Source organism: Zingiber officinale, chromosome 1B (assembly GCF_018446385.1).
Source record: "Zingiber officinale cultivar Zhangliang chromosome 1B, Zo_v1.1, whole genome shotgun sequence".
In the NCBI taxonomy this organism is placed as follows: domain Eukaryota; kingdom Viridiplantae; phylum Streptophyta; class Magnoliopsida; order Zingiberales; family Zingiberaceae; genus Zingiber; species Zingiber officinale.
In genome coordinates this window covers 68,783,553-68,807,880 of record NC_055986.1, presented here as the reverse complement: position 1 = coordinate 68,807,880, position 24,328 = coordinate 68,783,553, and the positions used below count along the sequence as shown (strand labels likewise).

General features: G+C 41.4%; 1 protein-coding gene across 1 annotated transcript; it reads left to right on the top strand.

Moving 5' to 3' along the window:
• Positions 1-10,024: 10,024 nt before the first annotated feature.
• On the top strand, positions 10,025-11,414 carry LOC121970647 (thaumatin-like protein). Its single transcript, XM_042521527.1, has 2 exons — positions 10,025-10,269; positions 10,385-11,414. The coding sequence occupies exons 1-2, from the start codon at positions 10,203-10,205 to the stop codon at positions 11,068-11,070; spliced, it is 753 nt and encodes a 250-aa protein (XP_042377461.1). The 5' UTR covers positions 10,025-10,202; the 3' UTR covers positions 11,071-11,414.
• Positions 11,415-24,328: the final 12,914 nt, after the last annotated feature.

The window sequence follows — 24,328 nt, the reverse complement described above, 5'->3', positions numbered from 1 at the left end:
ATGGTTATGTGTACTTGATGACACATAAGTCTGAATCCTTTGAAAAGTTCAAAGAATTCAAGAATGAAGTACAGAACCAGCTTGGCAAGAGTATTAAGATATTTCGATCAGATCGAAGTGGAGAATACCTTAGCCATGAGTTTCGTGACTACCTAGCTAAGTGTGGGATTCTATCCCAACTCACTCCTCCTGGAACACCACAGTGGAATGGTGTATCCGAAAGGAGGAATCGTACCCTATTAGATATGGTACGGTCTATGATGAGTCACACAGATCTTCCGACATACCTTTGGGGCTATGCACTAGACACGGCAGCTTTTATACTCAACCGAGTTCCATCCAAGGCCGTGATAAAGACACCATATAGGATATGGACAGGGAGAGATGCCCAGGTGTCTTTCATGAGGATTTGGGGTTGTGAGGCTTACGTTCGACGTCAAGTCTCAGACAAGTTAGGACCCAAATCCGACAAGTGCTATTTTATTGGATATCCCAAGGAAACTAAGGGATATTATTTCTACATTCCCAGTTAGCACAAGGTAGTTATGGCAAAGACTGGGGTCTTTCTAGAAAGACTAGTGGGAGCGCGTTCGATCTTGAAGAAGTTCAAGATGCGAACAATAGCACTGATGCCTCGATGGAAATTGAACTGGAACCACAAAATGTTGTGGATGATGTTGTTCCACAAGGAGTTGAGGAACAACAACCAGTTCAAGTAGACATACCTCTTCGCAGGTCTGATAGGGTACGTCGTCAGCCTGAGAGATACTCATTTCTCTTGTCTGACCATGATGACGTTATGCTCATAGAGGATGAGCCTACCACCTATCAGGAAGCTGTGATGAGACCAAATTTCGAGAAATGGCTAGAAGCCATGAGATCCGAAATGGAATCCATGTACACCAACCAAGTATGGACTTTGGTTGATCCACCTGAAGGGGTAAAACCCATTGGGTGTAAGTGGGTCTTTAAAAGAAAGACTGACATGGATGGACTTATCTATAAGGGTCGCTTGGTAGCTAAAGGTTTCAAGCAGATTCATGGTATTGACTATGATTAAACTTTTTCTCCAGTAGCGATGTTTAAGTCTATTCGGATCATGCTTGCTATTGCAGCCTACCATGACTATGAGATATGACAGATGGACGTCAAAACCACGTTTCTGAATGGAAACCTGCTCGAGGATGTGTACATGACACAACCTGAGGTTTTGTAGATCCACAGCATACTAGCAGAGTATGCAAGCTGCATAGGTCCATTTATGGACTAAATCAAGCTTCTCAGAGCTGGAATCTTCGATTCGATGATGCAATCAAACAGTTTGGTTTCATCAAGAACGAAGATGAGGCTTGTGTCTACAAGAAGGTTGTAGGGGATATAGTTGTCTTCCTCATATTGTATGTGGATGACATACTACTCATTGGGAAGGACATCCCTATGCTTCAGTCTGTCAAGACCTGGCTAGGGAGTTGCTTCTCAATGAAGGACTTAGGTGAGGCATCCCGTATTCTAGGGATACAGATCTATAGATCTAAGAGATTGTTTGGCCTAAGTCAGAGTACATACATTGACAAGGTACTCCTACGGTTTGCCATGCAGAACTCCAAGAAGGGATTTCTGCCGATGTCACATGGCGTGAGTCTTTCGAAGACTCAAGGTCCCTCTTCTAGAGAGGAGAGAGACCGCATGGATCATATCCCTTATGCCTCAGCCATAGTATCGATCATGTACGTCATGCTATGTACTCGACCTGATGTCTCGTATGCTTTGAGCATGACGAGCAGATACCAGTCAAATCCAGGTGAAAGTCACTGGATAGCAGTCAAGAATATTCTTAAGTACTTAGAGCCAAGAATATTCTATATGATACTTAGAGCCAAATAAAGGCATTTGGATTTTTGGTTATTATACTTACTTGTATTGGTGCCAAATAAACTAAGTATAATAATGTCCTTGAGTAGACAGTTCTCACCTATATCAATCGGTTAGTTGAACCGATAGTGAGATGATATAGGGAACACTACTCTTAATCATTCCTAGTCGAGTATTAGCATTCAGGGACAATGTTAATGCAATAAGACTAGCATGTAGGTCAACTCGATGACTTGATCTCACAAGTCATGGATATGGAGATATCAAGTTGACACATAGATATGCATTGGAGAATGTATACTGAATGACCCGCGATGAGAAAGTATCATGGATCGTTATATGAGTGTCATATACTTTCTCATGTGGCTATTAGTATGACTACTAGTCCTTGGACCTGAAGTCACCATGGTTCCTTACATAAGGAGTTACGTACTTTGGCTTCGTCAAACGTCACCCGTAACTGGGTGGACTATAAAGGCGATTACTGGGTATATAACAAATTATGCAAAGGGATGTGAGTGATGTAGATGGGATCTATTCCTCCTATATGACGGGAGAGACATCGGTATTCTTGATAGAGTGAGACCACGAAGTGCATGGCCATGCCCAAATGAGTCAATATAGGATATTGAGCTCATTTGATTGAGTGAGTCTACTTGGAGTTCAAGATTTAGATTGATTAGAGGATGACACGGTCTATGCCTCATATTGATTAATCTAGATGTCTAGGATAGAAGTACACTTATCATATTTTATGAGTGGTCACAATTAGTAGTCACAAGATGATGTCGGATCTCGACATTCTTGTAACTTGGGTAGTAATGATGTGTTGCTAGATACCGCTCATTACTTATGCTCCTAAATGGGTTTAGGGCATTGCCAACGTTGCAAGAACCTATAGGGTCACACACTAAGGACAATTAAATGGAGATTAGGTTCATATGATGAACCAAGAGGATTAGATTCATTTGATGAATCAAATTGGATTAAGAGTAATCCTAATTGGGCTAACTTAAGTTGGACTCAAGTGGATTCATGTATTCAATGAGTCTAATTTAGATTATGACTCATTAAATCAACTTAATTTAATTAATTAGATTCATTATATTAAGTTGGCTTGAATCAAATGGTTAGATTAGATCAACCATGGAAGAGATTTGGTCAAGTTTGACTTGACTTGAGAGGAAGATAGAAAGTCAAGTTTGACTTGACTTTATGCCACTTTATTGGTGAGTTGGCATTGATGTGGACTAATGATGTTACTCCACATCATCATGGGTGCCACCTCATGGAAGTTACAAAGCCATTCTCTTTAATGGCTTCACATTAATTGCAATTAATGTAATTAATTTGGGGTTACACATGGAGAAGTGGCCGGCCACATTTTTGAATGAAATGGATTCATTTTTCATTAAAGTGTATTATTACATCTTCTTCCTCTCAAGCTCTCCCTCTCCTCCTTCCTTGGCCGAACCACATAGGTGCTAGCACACCTTGGTTTTTGGTCACCTCCACCTAGTGTGTTCGTGTGGATACGTGTAGAGAGTTGTCTACATTGACAACTTCGAGATCCGGCGTACCGAGGACGAGCGGGATACGCAAAAAGGGCACGCAACAAGGGTAAAGATCTTCATCATGTAGATCTAGAAGTTTTGTAACTCGTACTCGTATGTTTTCGAAGTTTTCTTCGCACGAGATCCGTTGGCTAGGGTGATTCGGGATTTCCGCGACGCAAAAAAGTGATTTTCGTGGTCCGAAAAACCCAACAATACACATCATATCACACATAACATTCTAACTTTAAACTTCCTTGTTATACACTAAAACATAGTTTCGATGCGGTGCTCCTTGCACCAACAACTAATTCTTTGGATAGTTTGAAGGAAAAGGTTTAATTTGTTGGTGCAAACAAGCCTCAAGTTGTCTGATGCGACTATGAGTTTCGATGTTTGAGAAAAGAGTTTAACTTAGGTCTTGCCTTATGATTTGATATATGTGTATGAGTGTGCGAGGATTTGGTGAATACACATATAAAGGATATTTGGCATAGCCAAGCTTGTGATTACCTAACACCTAATGGCTTAAGATCTATAGAGATTGAAGAAGGATGATATAAGATATTTGAAGGATCACAAGATGAGGAGCATTAGAGTTTAGTTGTGTCTAACTAGCAAATTGTAGGATCGTATTGGGTGTGCATGAGGGGGTGAATAGTATTCTTTTTAACTTTTAAATAAGTTTACTAACTTTAAGAGATGAAAAATAATAAATAAGTTAAAATAGAGTAAGGAGTGCAAACAGAATTTAAAAGTGGCATTGTTTTCACTAGATAGATGAATCAATTCCCATAGCCCTTGGAGCTCCTTTTATAGCCTTCTTCATAGTTCCTATCATTTTGTTGAACATCAGTCAGCAATTCATTGACCATCAATCAACTAATCCAAAGTATTTTATCTTAATCTTGCAGTTGAAACTTTTAATTTATATTTGGTTGTATTTGAACCGGTCATTGCAACATTAGTCAACTCAACCTACCATGAGTCAATTGATGGCTCTTGAGTTAGCTATTCCAGTCGATCAAAAACATTATGTTTATGATCAAATGATCTTCACTCGACTAGGTTAGTTGACTTATAAACCTTTTATTCATTTGCTAAAGGTTTGAACTTTTAGTCGATTGTTCCTTACCCCTCACGTGACTATAATATCCCTAAGATAAGAACTTGTGATATCTAGCCACCAATCAACTAGTCCCCATTTTTCAGATGACTGGGAAAATCATAAATCCTAAACACTTTGAGTATGTACTCTCTCGACCACCAATTAATAGATATACCACCATCAATCGACTGATCAATCCATGAAACCCTAAAACACTTGAGGTGTGATTTATTTTAAGGCATTAGTCAATTGGATCACAATACTTGTTGACTCATTCCCTTTACTTTAACCACATCTATACTCATGTCCATCTAAATTGCGTCCCCTCGGGACGTCGAGTGACTAGCGCATGAGATGTTACAACCAAGCCGAGGTAAATGTCTTCCTTATGTGCTAGTCATTATTCCAAAAGCTAGTAACCACTATAAAAATAATCGGGTTTACCGACGGAATATATCGACGGAATATTATTCCGTCGGTAATCTCCGACGAAAGTTAATTTCCATAGGTAATCTCCGACGGAATCTAATTTCCGTCGGTAATCTCAAATATTACCGACGGAATTAATTTTCCGTCGGTAAAATTATAATATCACCGACGGAATTTTAATTCCGTCGGTAATATTTTTCGACAGAATTAAATTTCCATCGATACAATGATGGGAACTATTTATTAACGGGGAAAAATTCAGGATTACCGACGGAATCTAATTTCCGTCGGTAATTACCGACGGAATTTAGATTCCGTCGGTAATCCTGAAATAAAAAACAAAAAATATCAAGATTACCGACGGAATCTAAATTCCGTCGGTAATTACCGATAGAATTTAGATTCCGTCGGTAATTACCGACGGAATTTAGATTCCGTCGGTAATCCCGAAAATAAAATTAGGGCACCAGCCCTTCTCCTCTCGTGCGCTCGATTTCCTCCTCTCCTGCGATTCCGGCGCAATCTCTCCTCTTCGGCGATTCCGGCGCGATCTCTCCTTTTCGGCGATTCCGGCGCGATCTCTCCTCTCCGATGATCTTCAGGTAAGTTCTCTCCTCTCCTCTCCATTTTTCTCCTCTCCGCCAGTCGCTACCACATGGCTGGCGGCTTTGCCGGGCGCTAGCTACACACTGGTGGTTATGCCGGCCGCTAGCAAGCGGTCTGTCGCTTACCGGCGGCTGCTAGCAAACAACCGACAACTGTGCCGGTCAGCTACTAGCAAGCGGTCGTCCAGCTACTAGCAAGTGGTCGGCGACTGTGCCGAGCGCTTGCAAGTGAGTCGAGCGCTTGCAAGCGGCCGATGGCTGTGCCGGCCGATGGCTGTGTTGGCTGCCAGCAAGTGGTTTCTACTACAATATTTTTCTCTATTGTGTAGGGACACAAAATAAATGAGGAATATTATATGAATATATGGAGTAACTAATGGAGGAGACAAGAGATGACTTGGTATTTTATATAACTTGCTAGCTAGCCAACCAATAGAGAATGACTCAAGCTAGCTAGTTAAACTGATCCAATTGTTAGTATTAATCCAATCTTTTAAACTAATTAAATGGAGTTTCAAAAAATTCAAAATTTTAGTTTGTGTACCTTTGTTAATAACGATTATAAGATTTTCCCTCATGACCAGAGATTTTAGCTAGGATGGGCTGGGTCTTCATATATATGAAAATTGTCTGAAGATGTCTTCAACACATTGGCTAGGAATGTACCATCTACATGATTGATATAAAATGATAATCTTGTCAGTGTTAAACCAAATTCTGATAAGATTTAATCCAACTTATGTACTTTTGGAAAATATAGTATGCATTAGGTATTCATGGGTAGTTTTTAATTTCTTAGTGTCGCCTCTTTAACCCACAAATGATTAATTAATTAATTAATCAGTTTAATTTCCTTATAGAAAATGAAAATTGTGGTTCAAATTAAGTTGGGTTAGTTTGTGCAAACATTATATATATATGCGATCGAAGAGATGATCGACCACATAAATTATTAGTACTAATAGTTTGTTTTTATGTTTTTTTACTTGTGAATGACATCGACCACATGAATTCTAATTTTTGTTACATTTTGTTCAATTGATATGATGTTGTATTGACTCATGAACTAAGTATCAATCAGCTATTGAACCTCAACTTCAAAATCCTTTATGGCCTCGGATATTTGATTTTATTTAATTCATTACCACATCTTCTAATGCAGCCAAAACCCAAACTAGGTACTATACCAATATAACATCCAATATAGTTAGCTATAAGCTGACACTAACCTCTAAAACAATTTTAGATTCAAAAGCTACATGATTGTTCCGTTGGGAGAAGGATAAGATGAAGATATTCTTACAAAGAGATGAAGGTGGAACGAAGCAAAAGAGGTACAACATTGAATATGCAACAAATTTTGCAGATGTGAGCGCTTTGCTATCACATCTGCAAAATTTGTTGCATATTCAATGTTGTACCTCTTTCGCTTCGTTCCACCTTCATCTCTTTGTAAGAATATCTTCATCTTATCCTTCTCCCAACGGAATAATCTAGTAGCTTTTGAATCTAAAATTGTTCCAGAGGATAGTGTCAGTTTATAACTAACTATAATAGGTTCATCAATTTCCAAGACTTCTAAATCATCTGAAGATCCAAGAGCCAGGGCTCGTCCTAGTTCTTCTTCTACGAGAGACTCAAGACCCACAGGACTCTGATTAGGTTTGTATAACTATAACTTACCTTTTTTTATTTATCACTTATAAAACATGCAAAATATATTTATTCTATTTTGATATTAATTATAATCTGCTCACCTCTAAAATATGATATTAATTGTATTACATTTTCTCAGGAACAATTCATCACCATCAGTAGATATATCCAAAATATGATTTAGGTATCTTTTTTCGTTGACATGTAAAATTAGTTAAACATTATACTTTTTTAGTGCATTGCTCTCATTTCTTTTCTTGCATATTTAACGAGTGTCATTGTAATGATTTCTAGAGGAAGTCTTTATAGAGTTTTGGAGGGATCATCCTTTTGTAAGTATTTTTCCTACTTAGTTTTAATTATTAATCTTTTGTTTGTTTGTGTATTTTTGAAAGATCTAATCATGAATAGTTGAGGCATGCATCATTCTTTTTTAGGTTTTAGCATTTGATTATAGTATTACAAAATTATATTTATTATGTTTTGATATTTTAATCTGTACATTTCTAAATATTATATTATTGTATGTTTCAGGAGTTCCTATTGACATATTGATCATCGTCGTCGTCGTTGTCGTCATCATCATATGCTCATTTATATCCAGGTATCAAAATTAGCTATATATAAATCACTACAAAAATTTTATCTTATTCATAAATAATCATATTCTATTGCATTTTACTTTCTGCAGGATTTTCTATTGTATGCGGATGTATAATTTGGAGTATTTTCTATCATGATATGTATTTAAATATCTGATTCTATAAATTTGGATTTATATATGGAAATTTGGATAGTTTAGTTTGTTTCTATTATTGTGATTTGTTTAGATTTTATTTGATTTAGATGATTGTGATTGTTTTTATTTATATTACTTTGTTTGTATGGATGTTATAGTTTATTTATGTTTGTATGAATTGTATGAATTATTAGGATATATGAAATGTGTTTGTAGGTGTGAAAGTAATTGTTTGTATGTGTTTGTATGGATGTGATTGTTTGTATGTGTTTGTATATATGAAATGTCATCGTCTGTGATGATTTAGTGTATATATGGATTGTAAACAAGGTACAAAAAGAAATATAATTTTTTTGTTATAATTTTTTTTTATTTTACCGACGGAATACCGACGGAATAAGTATTCCGTTGGCAATTATCATAATGGTTTACCGACGGAAACGCTATTTCCGTCGGTATTTACAAAATTATTTACCGACGGAAATATAAATTCCGTCGGTAACCACAACTACCGGAAGCACTGTTTCTGGCATGATTTACCAACAGAAATATAAATTCCGTCGGTAAATTTTACTACGGAAATCCTAATTCCGTCGGTATATATATTTTCGACAAATTATCTTCCGACAACTGATTTTCCGTCATAATTCCGTCACTAAACAACTATACCGACGGAAGTACGACGGAAAATTCCGTCGGTAAGTCCGGTTTTTTTTTTGTAGTGAACCGTCCGTGATATACCTCCTCCGTATTGGCCCTGGGACGAATTAGCGGAGAGGCGCTGGGGCGAACATATTCATCTTTTTGCCACCATGCCCATCTAAATTGCTATTTATCATTGTCCCTAATATATAGGTCACTTCATTTATATCTCTTATGAAATTCTTTCAAGTGTCGAGATCTTCTCTTGTTAACCTATGTTTTTCAGATGCTTCAAACCCCTAGCTCTTCCTTATATCACTCTTTACCTCTTTGCTTATGTAGTTCACCTCCTCGATTTGTCATGCTAGGATGCTCCTTATCATGCAGTCCCTCATATACTATCATCTTTCTCTATCTCCATGGACCTCACCGTGCGATCCCTCGAATGCTTGTGTCATCTTGCTTTGATCTCTATGTCCCATGAGTCATCAAGGCAACAAACACCTTGGTCATACCAAATCAACTATATACATGGTACATCTTGCACGACTTCACACACAAATTAGATCAAAGAACATATGTAAATTAAATTATTTGTCTAACTCATCTAAACAGTTAATTGTCTAACTATAAAAGAGAACGAAAATTTCAACACATGGCATCTATTTTTTTCGTAGACAGTACTTGACATCCAATATAAGATTAAAAATTATCTTCCTAATTGTCCAAATATTAAAATCACATTTCCATCGTATGTTTTGGGCTCGATGGTACCAATAGAAACAAGTAGTAAATATTGTGCTACTCAATCAAATAACTTCTTTTTCATATTCTAAATGGATTCATGTATACCTGGCATAGGCATCCGTATCCATTTCCAATATTTGGCTTCCCACGAATTGCCTCTCTCCTATTTCTTCTCCTCCGAATACACTCAATGTTAAATTTTTAGCAAAAGATGGTGAGATCATGTTATATGATTCTTATAATCCATCCCTAAATTAGATAAAAGGAGATAAATTACATGATCAAAGTATAATCTACCATCAAATGATTAAAGAATGAGAAAACAAAATTTCTAAGGATATATATTTATTAAAAATTAATCTATTATCTTATTATAATTAAATTATCATACTCTAGCTAAGTGAACACTATGTTATGTAGGAATAACTCAATGTTATATGAATTATGTACCGATAAAAGTACAACTTTGATATGCCAAACAGGAGAACTACACTAATTAGTTTTTTTTTTTTAAAAAAAAAAGGCTTTTGGCTAAGTATAAGTACACTTGAAGAAAACCCAACAGCAAGTAAGGTATGCTTATATATAAAAGAAAACGGAAAAGGAAAAGGAAAAGGGTTTAAAAAAAAAAAAAGGAAAAGAAAGTAAAGCATGTAGGATTGGCACTGATTATGGTACCTGCGGTTTCCATGTTCACCCTTTAAACCGCTCATTAGCAGTTGCCACGCTGCTCGACGGCGACGAAATCAAAGGCCGGCACTCTTCCCACTCCACCACCCTATCCACTACTTAATTGAATCCGGGGAAGAGTTAATCACATCCCACAAAGATATCGGTAAGTGCAGAGTAGAATGCCTGCTTCTTCATCCACCAGGCAGCTTTTCCTCCTCTGCCTCCTCATTCCAATCGCATTCTCAGGTGAATACCACATCGAACTTCATGCGTGTACGCTGGGTATTTCATCGACCATTAATCATGAATTGCGACCTCGTTGCTCCTAATCATTCCTGTTTTAATTCTTGCTTTGTTTTAGATGGAATCCAGCTGATCCTGGTGAACAACTGCAACTACAGCGTGTGGCCGGGCATCCTCGGCAGCGCCGGACACCCATCGCCTGAGAACGGCGGCTTCCACCTGGAAGTCGGCGAGGAAGCGGTCTTCGAGGTGCCGAACAAGTGGTCGGGGCGGATCTGGGGCCGCCAAGGCTGTGGTTTCGACGGCCTCGGCCGAGGGCGCTGCGAAACGGGCGACTGTGGAGGGGTGCTGCAGTGCAGGGGCTCGGGCGGGGCGCCTCCGGCAACGGTGGTGGAGGTGACCTTCGGCACCGACCGTTCCCCCCTTCACTACTACGACGTGAGCCTGGTGGACGGGTTCAACCTGCCGGTGACGGTGGCTCCGGTGGGAGGTGGAGTAGGGTGCGGAGTTGCAGGGTGCGAGGTGGATCTGAACGCCTGCTGCCCCAGCAAGTTCGAGGTGAAGGGGCAGGGTGGGAGGGCGGTGGGGTGCAAGAGTGCCTGCCTCGCGCTGGGGGCGGACAAGTACTGCTGCCGTGGGGACTACGCGTCGCCGGCAATCTGCAAGCCCACGCTATTCTCCCACCTCTTCAAGGCCATCTGCCCCCGCGCGTATAGTTTCGCCTACGACGACGCTTCCAGCTTGAACATGTGCAGGGCGTCAAGATATCTCATTACCTTTTGTCCACCTGCAAGAGCACGATGAAGAAAAACCCAGTTCCTCGTGAAGTTTTCATATTTATCATTTGACCCTTAAGTTCTAGAATATTTTAATTTGCTTTCGCGAGGAAAATTAAGCGGATTCAAATTACCATTTTAGAAGCTTGGAGGTTAAAGTGTTAAATGATCAAACATGCATCACGGGGGAAAGTGGAATTAGTTTATTTAAAAGGCTTCATTCTTATATGTTAGTATGATTGATTAATGTTATGGAAGACAGCAAAGTACGTAGTTAGTTGTGGTTGTGAGGTGCAGCAGTGGATTCAGTACTGTCATTTGTATAACTTGTGGCTTGTAATATCGAATATTCGGTAATTTACTAAAACGAGTATCTAACTTTTTGCATTGCTCAAAAAATATATCACATTTTATAATTATTAAAGGGTGCATTAGTATATTTAACCTTTCTATTTTATCCCTTCTAACAATTATCTCTACATTGAATCTCTCTCTCCACTCTCGTGGAAAATAATTTAATCTCTTTCTTCATTTACTGTCATTTATTTTATTTTATTCAATACTAATTATTTTTTTTTTTCAAAAGCTCTTTATATCACTAGTTAAACTAAAAATAACAAAAAAATAACAATGAAAAATATATTTATACTCATAATTTTAAAAATTCACAGAACATGAAATAATTACAATTTGATATTTCTAGTTCAATAAATGAGTTTCGATTGAAATCGACTAAAATTCATTAATTGACCTAAAAACTTCATATTATAACTATTTAAAATGATAAGAAATTCCTAAAGGTGGTTGCTGTCTTTAAAAAAAATAATTTTTTTTTCTCAAACTTATTATGGGTTTGATATCTCATCATGATTCATCCTACCATGTATGTAACTATGTTGGTTAAAAAAATTCTCTATTTTTTTTTTATTGGGTCTGATATCTTTTTATATCAAGCCGAACTTTATATGAGGAGATATCAACCCCAATAGAAACGAAAAAACTAAGAAAAAAAATAGAATTTTTTTTTAAGCATGATGAATGTTGCCTACAGAAAGGTGAGAATGTTGCCTGAGGCTCTTGACGCCTTCACTGGTTAAAATTTTTGGACCTTAAAGAGGATTAAGAAGTGATAAGCTGAACATGAAAAACCAAAAAAGGGAGATAATAGCATTGATGTCACATCAAATTGGCAAAGCTTTCTATCAAATAATTAACTGGTCTTTTCTTTTGGACAATCGCATAATTGATTTCTCTCTTTTCTGATATCGTTTATAGGACTCGAACTCATGGTATTTAAATCAGAAAGTAACAATTTCATCATTATATCAAGACTCCCTTTCATATTAATATGATGCATGAGAAGGGGATCAGGTGGATGATATGGTCAAAGGTCAAGCTCATGGGATGATCAGAAGTCTAACCTTTGTGGAGGTCAGAAGTCAAATTTGCATGACCAGGGTCAAAGTCTCAGCTGACGGAGCAGTCAAAAGATAAGATTACAAGTTGGACAAGATCCAGCCTCGATGGCAATTAAGAGTAAGGCCCACAGGCCAGGTAAAGGCGCGGAAGGAAAGGCCTCTGGCGTAGAACAAATCTGGCATACAGGTCGGGACGTACGAACCAGGGATTATAGAGGACAGAAGCAGGTTGGTATATATTTCTGCCTTATAGGTCGGGAGGTACAAATCATAGATTACAGAGGATCGAAGCAGGTCGGTATACAGACCTGGCGTACAGGTCGGGAGTGTGTCTACTAAGGATACAGGTCGAGACTTCTAGCCTTGCGGCGCAAGATACGTCGACAAACGTACAGGTCGGGAGTGTGCTTACCGAGGATACAGGTCGGGACTTATATCCTCACGACCTTTGATAAAGGGATCAAAGAGTACAAATCATAGATTACAGAGGATCGAAGCAGGTCGGTATACAAACCTGGCATACAGGTCGGGAGTGTGCCTACCAAGGATACAGGTCGAGACTTCTAGCCTTGCGGCGCAAGATACGTCGACAAACGTACAGGTCAAGAGTGTGCTTACCGAGGATACAGGTCGGGACTTATATCCTCACGACATTAGATAAAAGGATCAAAGAGTACAGGTAGGAACTCAAGATAAGCGGAAGCAAACTGATGCATACAGGTCAGGATTTATAGCCTTATGGCTCAGGATACATGGATCGATGAAATGTACAGGTCGGGACGTACAAATCATAGATTACAGAGGATCGAAGCAGGTCAGTATATAGACCTGGCGTACAGGTCGGGAGTGTGCCTACCAAGGATACATGTCGAGGCTTCTAGCCTTGCGGCGCAAGATACATCGACAAACGTACAGGTCGGGAGTGTGCTTACCGAGGATACAGGTCGGGACTTATATCCTCACGACATTAGATAAAGGGATCAAAGAGTACATGTCGGAACTCAAGATAAGCAGAAGCAGACTGAAGCATACAGGTCAGGATTTATAGCCTTATGGCTCAGGATACATGGATCGATGAAATGTACATGTCGGGACGTACAAATCATAGATTACAAAGGACAGAAGCAGGTCGGTATACAGACCAAGGATACAGGTCGGGACTTATAGCTTTGTGGCATAAGACACATGGGCAAAAGCGTACAGGTCGGGATATGCCTACCAAGGATACAGGTCGGGACTTATAGCCTTGTGGCACAGGACACATGGGCAAAAGCATATAGGTCAGAATATGCCAACCAATGATACAGGTAAGGATTGACAGCCTTGCGGCACAGGACACATGGGCTCTGTTCTTCTGGGAAAAAAATACCTGACTTGAGCGTCGGAGGACCTGACCCAGGGACTTTTTTCCTAGTTTCTGGTCTCTAACGACTCGGGGGGCTCGTCTGAGTGTGCGCAAAGCCCTAGCGTCATCATCCTAGTCATCACCCTTCATCATCCGCCCGTGTGAACCCTTTCGAAGAGTGCCAGATAGATCGGACACCGCAGCGACTTTCCGTCAACCCCCAGTACATCGAGGCCAGCCTTCATCCGACTCAGATTTCGGACGGGATCAAATTTGGCACCGTCTATGGGAACACAACCACCTATTCCGGAACGTGAAGATGGAGGAGTCTGGTCGCATCAACGTCACCATGACTGCAGGAGAATACGAGCTCTTTAAGGAGGCCAAGAGGCGAGCGGCCTCAGAGAAACAAGCAACCGTCTCGCGACCGCGCCAAGCTCCTGAAGCCTCCAAGGAACCCATCCCTGTTTCAGATCGATGATTTAAGAGAAAACATCCCGAGGGGTTTCCCTAGGTTCCTTATCGCGAGCCTGACCTGGGGTATTATCAGCCAGGACTCCATGGCCCTAGCCTTAAGAAAGAACAACCTCAAGTCTCTATGGCTGAGAGTTCCCTACCCTGATACTCAAGGAAAGGGAAGGCTCTCATCATACCGGAAATGCTCCTAGAAGATCCGGATGAGAAAGTACCCTTCTCCACTAGGATTTTGAACGAAAAATTACCTAAGGGCAATAGGGCCCCGTCGATCAGGGAATATAATGGAAGCAAAGACCCGGAGGATCATCTACGTAAGTTTTAGAATGCAGCTCTTTGCACCAATATAGTGATGCTGTCAAGTGTCGGGTTTTCTTAAATACTCTATCTGGATTGGCACTAAAGTGGTTTAATGGGTTACCACAAGGATCCATCACATTCTTCTTGGATTTCAAGATGACCTTCCTTCGTCGTTTTGCTAGTAGAAAAAAAATCAAAAGATGGATCATTACCTTTTCGCTCTTAAGCAAGGGCCGATCAAACCTTTGAGAAGTTACATCAACCGCTTCAACCAAGTGGCCCAGGACATTCCCACAGCCACTTCAGAGATACTAATGAGTGCTTTCTCCCATGGATTAGGAGAGGGAGAATTCTTTAGAGATCTCATCAAGAATCCTGCTCGGAATTTTGATGAAATGGTGGAAAAAGCCACTTGCTATATCAAGGTGGAGGAAGCACAGGCGGCCAAGAGGAAAGCCGAGAGACCACCTCCATCTGTCAATAAGACGGAAAGAAGGATACCTCAACCACCCCCTCAACCTCTTCCACGCGCTCGAGAGGCCATGCCTACCTTCTAGCCCGGTCCGGAGGTTAGACCGGCCCCCCGAGTCGAAGCTGTGCACACTCCCCGATGTTGGTGCAATATCCCTTAGGTCAAGGTTGACCTGGTTGATAAAGCTTGAGTCTTGATTTGGATTTCGATGTTTGACAATGCAAGGTTGATTGAAGAAGAGTCAAGTAGGTCAAGGATGACCGGATACTTGACTTGGAAGTCCTAGTGAGTGAAGCTAGGCAGGAGAAAAATCCTGGTGAGTGAAGCCAGGTGAAAGACCTAGTGAGTGAAGCTAGGCAATTGGGAAAGTCCTGGTGAGTGAAGCCAGGCAAGAGAAATCCAGATGGGTCAAGGTTGACCAGACAACTGGTGAGAGTCCAAGTAGGTCAAAGGGATTGACCGGATACTTGGCACGAGGAAGAAAAGTCCAAGTAGGTATTAGGGAGTGACCGGATACTTGGCAAGAAGAGAAAAGTCCAAGTGGGTAAAAGGGATTGACCAGACACTTGGTGAGAGAGTTCTAGCTGGTCAAGGGTGACCGGATGCTAGGTCTTATGTACCAACAAGTCATGGTTGACTAGATGTTGGTTTAGGGGGCTTTGGGCTTGGTTTTGGGCAAAAACCAAGATCTGGATTGATCAGCCGATTGATCCAAAGCAGCTGATTGATCCGTGATTGATCCAAGAGGTTGATTGATCCGTGATCGATCAGCAGATCCGGATCGGCCGCTGGATCGATCCAAAGATATGGATCGATCGCGATCGATCGAAGATCGGATCGATCCACCGATCGATCCGGTGAGTCCTCGCGAAGGCCTCCGGATCGATCGGTGGATCGATCAGGAGGTCAATCGATGCATGATTCCAGAGCACAGAGTCGCTCTGGATCGATCCGTGAATCGATCCAGAAGTTTTTCCAGAGCACAGAGGCGCTCTGGATCGATCCGTGGATCGATCCAAAGCCTCCCCGATCGATTGGGATCATTCCAATCGATCGGGATTCGATTGCCAGTTCTTGAAGGATCTTGGAAGTTCTCCAAGTCAAGAGGCGGATCAAAGCCAAGAAGAGAAGCTTGGATTAGGGTTTATACTCATTGTAAGCTTGTAAGCTTGTATTTCTTGTATCCTTTCCCTCTCTTCTTGTATTGAGTCTTGTAGGGCTTCTCCGCCCTTGGTAGTTACCATAAAGGAGAGTTTTATTAGTGGAGGGTGTGTGTGTTGGTGTGGATCCTTGGATTAGTCACCTCTTGTGAGGTGGATACCAAGTAAACCAACCGTGTTAGCGTTGTGTGATTGTTTGTGTATTTTTCGCTGCCATATCTTTGAAGAAACAAGCAACGCCGAGCACCGAGCGAACGCGACGAGCTATTCACCCCCCCTCTAGCTACTTTTGGTCCTAACAAGTGGTATCAGAGCAAGGCCGCTCTTCACCGGAATCATCGCCGGAAGGGTCAAGCATATCAAGAAAAGCTAGAGGGTGAAGAAGTTGGAGCAAATTCTTCAAGTTCAAGACTTTATCAAGCTCAACTTCAAGATGCAATTCCAAGATGGACTTGGATTTGACACAAGGGTGGCTCCACCGTACACTTCCACAAGTTTCAATTCTTGGAAATCAAGAATCGAAAATTTTCTTATGATGGAGATAGAGCAATGGTTTGCTCTAATGGAAGGATTTGAAGCTCCAACAAACTCCAAGGGCAAGCTTCTCAAGAAAAGCAAATGGAGCTCGGAGCAAATTCAAAGGTGCAAGGCAAATGACAAAATGACCAAGCTTTTGGTCAATTTATTGCCAAGCACCATCCTTTGCAAAATTGGAGAATTTGAAGATGCAAAGGAATTATGGAGCAAATTGGTCAAGCTTCATGAAGAGATCCCCTCCACTGCACAAGATCATGAATAATCCAAAGAGGGTGACTCTTTGGAGCAAGACCAAGAGGAGGACTCCGAGATTGAGAGATGCTCAACCTCCGAAGAAGAGGAAATCCAAGAAGCTTCATCCTCAAGGGAATGCACCGAAGGGAACAAGGAGGGAGTATACTCTTTGTTTCATATTCAAGATGATGAAGCCTCCACCTCTAGGATTGAGGGGGAGCAATCCTTGGTGACACCGGATCAAGAAGAAGGAGAAGCTTCTACATCCGGGTCAAGTGAAGAAGAAGAAGATGGTGCCACCTCCAACATTCAAGAAATATCAAATGGAGGAGCAAGTGCCATCCCTACACAAGAAGGTAAAAATAGTTCAATTAATAATAAAAATCATATTATATGTTTTGAATGTAGGGAACATGGGCACTACAAGGGCAAGTGTCCAAACTTGGCCAAGAAGAAGGGTCAAGTGGCACCAAAGGGTAAGGAGAAGCCAAAGGAGACCATTCCCGGAACAAAGAAGAGCAAGGAGCACATTGTGTGCTTCTCTTGCAATCAAAAGGGGCATTACCGGAGTCAATGCCCCAAGGGGAAGAAGATGGTCAAGGCTCAAGGAGGCATTAGTTAAGGGGGAGCCTCCCAGGTAAAGAAGAATGTAACATTTATTGAACCTACCCCTTTACATTATGGTAAAAAGCATGATAGTTCTAATTTTTATCATTTTAATGTAATTTACCATAAGAATAGAAAGCATGAGGGCTTTAAGGAAAAGCATGTGGCCCTACATGCCAAAACTACCCAACCTAAGGTTAGGAAGGTAGATGGACACTTGGGAAAGAACACTAAGGATAATAGATACAAGCCCAAAAACAAAAATGCTCATAGGTGTAATGAAAAATCAAAATCTAAGGATTTAATGATAGAAAATCAAGTCTTGAAATCAAGACTTGATAAAATGGAAAAGACCCTAAAAAGGATGGAAAATATCCTAAAAGGGCAAAATGAGCATAACCTAGGTTTAGGGGTACAAAAGCCATCCAATGGCCATAGAGGTTTGGGATACAAACCCAAAGCAAAAAAGGATGTGCCTAGTTATCATAGGGTTCCATATAGCTATGGAACAGACCCTAAGTCTAGAGGTCAAGTCAAAGATACAAGGGAAGATATCCTTAGAAGTATCTTTGCAACCAAAGTGACTAAGACTTCTAAGAAGTCTAAGAAAGTCACTAACAAGGTCACAAGGGAGGCTATCCCTAGAGTTGACCTAGAAAATGTGACCAAGGCTTCTAAGATGCCCAACAAGGTCACTAGGAAGGTATCTAGGGAAGTTATCCCTAGTGTACCTAGAGCATCCAAGGAGCACCAATAGGTGTTGGGTTCCTAGGAGCATTTTCTCTACCCCATAAATGGGTTAGAGAGTGTCAACTCCGATTAGAATGGTAGTTAACCCAACTTTGAGGAAATTGACACTCAAGGAGCATTTTTAAGGTTTTGTTAACCTTTGAAAATGAAATGGAATTATTATTTACTCCTTGAAAGAGTAAAATGTGCATAATGGTGGAAGAATTGATTTTAATCTTAAATGGCGCATATAGGGAAATTCATAAGAACTAGCAAGTTGGGATTTTGGTATGTTCTTAGGAAATTTAAGGCGATCCGAGTCTTAATTTAAAGGTGCTACTCTTGTGGAAAAATGAAATAGGCCAATATTTGAGGATATGCTTATTTTCAATTGGCATGCATTAATCAAGGGAATTAGAAATGCCAATTTAGGCTTTGGCATTTTCTTGAAGCACTTTAGGGCAATCTAGGTTTAAGTTGTAAGTTTAGCTAAGATCTTAAGGATACTTAGATAGTTAATCTAGGTATATTTTATTTATGCTAAATCTTGCCATGATTGTTTGCCCATCATATGCCATGACATCATGTCTATTTTTTTTGCATTCATGTTTTATTATGCAAAATCCAAAAATACCATGTCATGACATTCATACATCATGTAGTTATAGGAATTTTTCTTTTGAAAGTTATTTTATTTTGATGTATGCCATAACATTATCATGCATTAGTTTAATTCCTTGTAATTAAGGACAAAAGGCATTTAACAACACTTATTAACAAGTGACATCCTAGGTGGGTGTCTAATATCTCCAAAATGTCTAGATAGATATGCATGATCCCTAGATTAGGGCAAAACCAAAATATACATCTCACAAAGACCTATAAGATGACTTGTATGTGTTTTTAGTACACATTAGATACAAGTGAGATGTTAGGATGATGAACAAAGCTCAAGATGTTGATTTAGTGCATTCTTTTGAGTTTTTAGGTTCATCAAAACACATAGTTATGTGTTTTCCCATCATTGGGAAAACTAATGTACAAGTCATGTGCATTATGCCCAAGGAACATGATGGGATATTGGTTTTGAAAATGTTTTTAAAATGCTTTTGGAAAACCATGGTGAAGGCTATCTTTTGATAGTAATCACCATTGAATAGTTAGACACAAACTTGAAGAAAACGCTAAAGTTTTAGCAAGTTTTCAAGCTTGTGTCAATCTTTGAAAATATGATGTATTTTCATAGAAAACTATTTTTCCATGATTAAGTATGCCCTAAATAATGTCAACACGAAATTTTATGATTTTTGGATTTTTGTAGAATTTTCTAGGGGTTTCTGAAGTTGACTGAAATGAAATTTCAGCAACTATCAGAGCTTCGATCGATCCATGGATCGATTGGAGTGCCTGAATCGATCCGTGGATCGATTCAGAAGACAAGTCTCCCGCGAGCAGAAGCTCGCTGGATCGATTAGCCGATCGATCCAGGTAGTCTGAATCGATCAGTGGATCGATTCAGAAAGGTTCAATCGATTAGAACCCAACTCCAATCGATCCAAGTTGCTGATTTTGGCTGGGAAGGCCTGATTTTAGCATCTTTGAATCTCTTTGAGTCTAGGTAACCAATCCAAACCCCTAAAATACATTTGTATACATACAAAGGGTGTTTTCATATGAAAACAAGGATGGATTGGTTAAGGAAGGCTTCATTGAAGTTTAGGTTGAGGTTTGTTTCAAATTTTGAGTATTTGAACCTCAAAACTTCTAAATTTGGGTTTCCTAAAGGTTTAGGGATTCTAAGTAATTGTTGGTGCAATGACAGAAGTTACCACCATGTCTTTAGGGGGAGGGACTCTTTAAAGACATGAAAAATTTATTTTTCATGAACCTTGGAAGGTGGTTAACCTTCTTTTAAGAAAATGCTCATGTATGAGCTTTTGAACTTGAAATGGGGAGTGGATATCCTCATTATTTCAAGTGGGAACTCAAGTGGTTAGAAAATGCTCAAGGTTGGGTATTTGTCTACATTGAGGGAGAAGTTAAGGATAAATGAATGGTATGGGACCTTCATTATCGTGTTGATCACAACGAGTGATGTTGTGAACAACGATGAGCAACTCTTCAGGGGGAGAGTCGTCAACAAATGGATTTGTTGATGTGTACCCAAAATTGGGGCATGGGTTGATGTGTGCCCAAAGATGGGTTGATGTGTGCCAATAGGGGGAGAATGAAAGGACCTGTGAATGGGTGTAAGTTAGGCTTTCATTACCTAGAGGGAGTTTGCCCTCTTAGGGGGAGAATGGAGAGCTTAACTTATGTGTTCATTACCTAGTGGCATGAAGAAGGAGGCTATGAGATTAGCCTAACTTACATGTGGTATTGTAAGTGTTATTGTTGTATTGTCAAACATCAAAAAGGGGGAGATTGTTGGTGCAATATCCCTTAGGTCAAGGTTGACCTGGTTGACCAAGCTTGAGTCTTGGTTTGGATTTCGATGTTTGACAATGCAAGGTTGATTGAAGAAGAGTCAAGTAGGTCAAGGATGACCGGATACTTGACTTGGAAGTCCTAGTGAGTGAAGCTAGGCAGGAGAAACATCCTGGTGAGTGAAGCCAGGTGAAAGACCTAGTGAGTGAAGCTAGGCAATTGGGAAAGTCCTGGTGAGTGAAGCCAGGCAAGAGAAATCCAGATGGGTCAAGGTTGACCAGACAACTGGTGAGAGTCCAAGTAGGTCAAAGGGATTGACCGGATACTTGGCACGAGAAAGAAAAGTCCAAGTAGGTCTTAGGGAGTGACCGGATACTTGGCAAGAAGAGAAAAGTCCAAGTGGGTAAAAGGGATTGACCAGACACTTGGTGAGAGAGTCCTAGCTGGTCAAGGGTGACCGGATGCTAGGTCTTATGTACCAACAAGTCATGGTTGACTAGATGTTGGTTTAGGGGGCTTTGGACTTGGTTTTGGGCAAAAACCAAGATCTGGATTGATCAGCCGATTGATCCAGCAGATCTGGATCGATCCAGCAGATCTGGATCGATCAACCGATCAATTGGATCATGCCCAATCGATCGGCCGATCGATCCGGTGAGTCCACACAAACAGAACCCCTCTGGATCGATCGGTGGATCGATCCAGAGGTCCCAATCGATTAGTGGATCGATTGGGACGCTGCTGCTTCGCGCGATAAGCGCTGGATCGATCCGTGGATCGATCCAGAAGTTTTTCCAGAGCACAGAGGCGCTCTGGATCGATCCGTGGATCGATCCAAAGCCTCCCCGATCGATTGGGAGCATTCCAATCGATCGGGATTCGACCGTTAGCGTCAATTTAAGCCGCAGGCGTTCATTTCCTTCGGCATCTCTTCACCGATTCACTCCAGATCTCTCGCCAGCTCCTCCACATCACTCACAAAGCTCAGATCGCCAGTTCTTTCGCCAGCTCCTCCACATCACTCACAAAGCTCAGATCGTCAGTTCTTGAAGGATCTTGGAAGTTCTCCAAGTCAAGAGGCGGATCAAAGCCAAGAAGAGAAGCTAGGGTTAGAGTTTATACTCATTGTAAGCTTGTAAGCTTGTATTTCTTGTATCCTTTCCCTCTCTTCTTGTATTGAGTCTTGTAGGACTTCTCCGCCCTTGGTAGTTACCATAAAGGAGAGTTTTATTAGTGGAGAGTGTGTGTGTTGGTGTGGATCCTTGGATTAGTCACCTCTTGTGAGGTAGATACCAAGTAAACCAACCGTGTTAGCGTTGTGTGATTGTTTGTGTATTTTCCGCTGCCATATCTTTGAAGAAACAAGCAACGCCGAGCACCGAGCGAACGCGACGAGCTATTCACCCCCTCTCTAGCTACTTTTGGTCCTAACACCCGACCTGGACCGTGGAACACTCAGTATTGCACCTATCATCGATCTCATACTTATGACACTAATCATTGTTTTCAATTCGCGCGGGACTCTAAGCGGCCTGCCGAGTTAGGCTTACCTCCGCCCGAGCTAGCCCCTCAAGTACTCAAGATGATTGATGAGCAGCGAGCCGCGGCTGGACAGGTCGGGCAACCCCGCCCCGACCTAACCGGACCCAGTACTCATCAACCCGGTCGGGGAGGGGAGGGGGGAGAACTGAAAGCAGTGAGGGAGGCCGAGAATAGAGGCAACACCGCCGTCCGAGAGATTGGCATGATCTCTGGAGGGCCAACCGATAGAGATTCGGGGAGAGCGCGCAAGTCCCATGTGCATCGCTTGGAGGTCCACACCATTGGATGTAACCAGGAGCAGGCTTCTGGCCCTGTCATCAACTTCGGGCCAGCAGACCTGGAAGGTCTAGAGCTGCCTCATGATGATGCTCTTATCATCAAGGCCATTATTGCCAACAGCCGAGTAGCCCGGGTTTTCGTGCATACCGGGAGCTCGGTTAATATTTTGTTCAGAACCGTATTTGAGGAGATGCAGATCGACGCCACTGAACTCCAGCCCGTGGCCACTTCTCTATAGGGCTTTACCAACAATGAAGTGAAGCCAATGGGTCAGATCAAGCTGTCCATATCTTTGGGCACCAATCCATTGGTGCGCACTAGGAGGAGCACTTTTATAGTGGTTGATTCCCCCTCCTCTTATAACGTCATCCTGGGAAGGCCCGCCCTGCATGAATTTAGGGATGTTGTTTCTACCTTCCATCAAAAAATCAAATTTCCCATAGGCGAGCAGGTCGGGGAAGTTAAGGGAGAACAGAAAGTCTCTCGGAGATGCTATATTGATATGGTCCAGGTAGAAGCTCGTAAGAATCAAAGGATGCAAGATGGTGGAGTTCATGCCATCCAGGAAGAGCCTCCGACTATGGCTGAAGAACCCATCCCCTGGGATGAGGTACAACTATATGTTGAACGCCTTGAAACTCTAACTCGCATGGCAAGCGACCTGCCTCCTTCTCTCAAAGAAGAATTAGTCCAATGCTTAATCCGCAACCGGGATGTCTTCGCATGGTCTATAGAGGATTTACCTGGAGTTAAACCTGAAGTAGCAGAGCACAAGTTACATCTACTACCGGACTCCCGACCGGTCAAACAGAAGAAAAGGAACTTCTTGGCCGACCAGAACAAAATAATCAGAGCTGAGATGGATCATCTCAGGAAGGCAGGTCACGTTCGAGAGGTGCAGTTCCCATTCTGGCTCTCCAATGTAGTCTTAGTAAAGAAGCCCAACAACAAGTGGAGAGTATGCATAAACTTCCGAGATCTCAATCAAGCTAGTCCCAAGGATTGTTATCCCCTGCCTCGGATCGACCAGATGGTGGACTCAACTGCCGGTTGTGAGAGGATCTGCATGCTGGATGCTTATCAGGGGTATCATCAAATCCCCTTGGCAGCGGAGGACCAAGAAAAGGTTAGCTTCATTACAGCTGACGATACTTTCTGTTATACTGTCATGCCCTTTCATCTCAGAAACGCAGGGACCACATATCAAAGGATGATGGATAAGATTTTTCGGGAGTAGATCGAGCGTAACGTGGAAGTATATGTGGATAATATACTCATTAAGTCCCCTTTAGCAGTGAATCTGATCATGGATGTATAAGAAACCTGCAAGACTCTCCGACAATACGGGCTGAAGCTAAACCCATTGAAGTGCTTGTTTGGAGCTAAAGGAGGAAAGTTCTTGGGCTACCTAGTGACCGAGCGAGGAATAGAAGCTAATCCAAAAAAAGTTCGGGCACTACGTGATATGTAAGTTCCCCAGAATTTGAAGGAAACACAGAGCTGGTAGGCAGAATAACAGCCCTGTCAAGGTTCATCTCCAGATCTGCAGACCGTGCTGCTCCTTTCTTCAAAGTACTTAGAAAAGCCTCCAAGTTCCAGTGGGATGAAGAATGCACCCGAGCTTTTGAAGAGCTAAAGAAGTATTTGGAGGCTTTGTCATCCTTATTCAAGCCAGTCATCGGAGAACCATTGTGGGTTTACTTGTCTGCCACCCCTGAGGCCGTGAGGGCGGTACTTGTTAAAGAACAGGATAATGTACAACG